General features: G+C 59.5%; 1 protein-coding gene across 1 annotated transcript in view; it reads left to right on the top strand.

Annotated features, from left to right (window-relative positions):
• The window catches only part of LOC104392110 (SITS-binding protein-like), a 16,385-nt gene that overhangs the window by 5,719 nt on the left and 7,969 nt on the right, over positions 1–2,697 (top strand). The window contains exons 2-3 of the mRNA XM_010001468.1: positions 5–106; positions 2,201–2,372. Of these exons, the coding sequence (XP_009999770.1) occupies positions 5–106; positions 2,201–2,372 (274 nt within the window). The remainder of the gene's footprint in view (positions 1–4; positions 107–2,200; positions 2,373–2,697) is intronic.

Genomic DNA, 2,697 nt, shown 5'->3' with positions numbered 1-2,697 from the left:
GGAGGAGGACGCCGAGCTCCGGGTGGCCCTGGAGCAGCCGCCAGACCCCGCCACCGAGTGCTACAGCGTCCGCTGGACCCCCCTGCGCCCCGACGTCAGGCTGAAGGTAACGGGGGGACACATACACGACCCCTCACCCCCACCCCGGGACCCTTCTCTGAACCGTGGAGCTTGGGGGGGAAACGAGGCGAAACGGGGAAGGTGTGGGCTGGACGATGCCCAGCAGGGTTATGGGTCACACCACAGACTCGTGGAATGGGTTGAGTTGAAGGGACCTCAAAGCCCATCCAGTCCCACCCCCCTGCATGGGCAGGGACACCTCCCACCAGCCCAGGCTGCTCCAAGCCCCATCCAACCTGCCCTTCAGCACCCCCAGGGATGGGGCAGCCACAGCTTCCCTGGGCAACCTGTGGTCATGGACCCTCCATCTTCCAAAGCCTCCAGTAGCTGGAGGGCCCAGGCTGGGAAAAGCCCCTGATGCCAACCCCAAAATCACAGCAGGGCTGTGGCTGCCTCCCCCTGGGGCCGCGTTGGGGACCCCGGGGTGGGAGAACCGTGTTTATATAGAGACCAAATAAATAACCACTGCAGCTCACAATGCTGGGCGAGAGTCCCAGAAGGTCCCTTCCAACCACAGACACAATGAGCAGCTCTCTCGGGATGGGATTCATCCACCTCTGCTGCTGCAGACATTTATGGGGGGTTTTTTATTGTGTCCTCCCCAGTTTTCACCCTCAGTTAAATGAAAGCAGACTGCAAACAGGCAGTAGGGAGGGGCAGGAAAAACCCTGTCAGAGCACGAGGTCCTGTTGTGGGGGCCCCTGGGACAGGTGAGGGAGTGGGATGGGATCCTGCAGGGAGGGGGGACTTTCCCCTTTTAGCCCTAAATCACCTCTTGGTGTTGTTTGGGGCTGTGGAAGGTGTTTCCTGAGCCCAGCTGTGGGGCTGCTTTCCCCAAGTCATGTGGGGTGGTTGAGGGGATGGCTGAGCCAGAATCGGGTTTTTTCCACTTAAAGAAAAAATCCCACAAACCCAAACTCTCGGACAACATGATCTGGTGAAATCTAAGAGTTAAGAAAGGACATGTTTTTCTTCCCCCCCCGCCCCCGGCTGGTGTAGCTCGTTCAGCTGACACCTGGCCCAGCCATCGGAGCCTCCAGGGTTTCCACTTTAATAATTTACACCTCCTCTCCCCACCCCCTTAGTGAGGCTTAACCTCTCTCTGCCCCCACGGCAGGAACGAGCTGAGGGCTCCCGGGGCTGCTGCCCCAGCCCGGGGATGGGGTCGGGGTGAGGGATGGTGGGTTGGGGGCTGCTGGTGCTTTGCCCACCCCAGCCTGCAGCCCCGGCTCCTCGGGGGGCTTCTGGGGAAGCCTGGCCCAGCGTGTGCAGTCACGAGGGATGCTAAGCCCTGCTGATCCTGCTCTGGCAGGACGTTCGGAGGCTCTGAAGGGAAAGCTGGTGCTTTCTGACAGAAGGTGGGTTGAGGGGGGGCATGTTCCCCCTGGCCAGCAGCTTTTGGGGATGGCTCGCTGCCCCCCAGCCCTGTGAGAAGTGCCTGAAATGCCCAAACTGGTTTAGTCTGGGCTGAGGAAAGTGCTTCTTATTGTCAGCCCTCCGGGAAGAGGGGGCTTTGCCTCGGGAGGAAGCAGAAACCCCCTGTCACCCTGGGACACTGGTGCTACTGGGATGGGCCCTATGGCAGGGGAAACACCTCCCTGCGTGTGTGCAAATTCAGCTGGGAATTCCAAATTCCCTTTGGGGAAGGTGGGCAGGGACTGAGGTGTGAGGAGGGACTCTTGGGGGGGTGGGGGGGGCACCTCTGGGTCACCCAGCTGCTTCACAGAAAGTTCAAGTTCACCTGCCTGAAACAGGCAGGCTTTGGGGAGGGGTTATTTTATTATTCCTACATATTATTTCCTTTCTCTTTTAAAGGAAACTGTAGCTTTTCAGGTGTGGAGTTTTGTTCCTGCGGTGGGATTTTCATGTCCCTCCACCTGCAGGATGTTGGACGCAGGGACGTGAGGGGGAAAGGAGGAAAAATCGTTGCCTTTGCCTGTAATTAGCAAGTTAAAGCTGGTTAATGTCTCTTCAGGACGAAGTGCATACCTCGTGCTCTTGACTCTTGCCATGATTTTTATTTTTTTTTCCCTTTCTCTTCCCTCTTCCTGCCCTGTCACCACCTGCCAACTCCGGGCAGGATTGTTTCTCCATGGCCAACGTCTCCTGGTTCGGCGGGGGGGGCACCCGGGCCCCCCGCTGGCCCCTCAACGGGGCCGAGAGCCAAGCCCAGCCCTTCGTCAGCGGGGACCTGGGCAGGAATCCCGGCGGATTCGGGCCTGTTCTGGACAGATACTTCTTAGGCTCGACAGGTAACGATGCCCTTCCCTGTCCCACACCCACTGCTTTAACCCCTCCATCCCTCCCCTCCTCGCCCGTAGAGCAACCAGGCTGAGCCCGGTGTCTCGGAGGTTAAAATCCCCTAAAGTGCAGCGACACCGCAGGACACGAGGGACAGTTCCCACCCTGCCCACCCCCCTGGGAAAGGCTGGGGTGTTAAACCTCCGCGCTCCTCGTTTCCAAGCTGGTGCCCGAGTGGTGGGGCTGGGAACCCCCTGCTCCCGCTGTGGTTTTTTCCCAGCAAGGGATGTGTGTCTGTCACCGCGTCCTCTGGCCCCTCTGGAGGGGCTGCCCCCT

Source organism: Chaetura pelagica, unplaced genomic scaffold (assembly GCF_000747805.2).
Source record: "Chaetura pelagica isolate M959 unplaced genomic scaffold, ChaPel_1.0 scaffold587, whole genome shotgun sequence".
Classification (NCBI taxonomy): domain Eukaryota; kingdom Metazoa; phylum Chordata; class Aves; order Apodiformes; family Apodidae; genus Chaetura; species Chaetura pelagica.
Note: the sequence above shows the minus strand (reverse complement) of the source record. Positions and strands in the feature narration are given on the sequence as shown.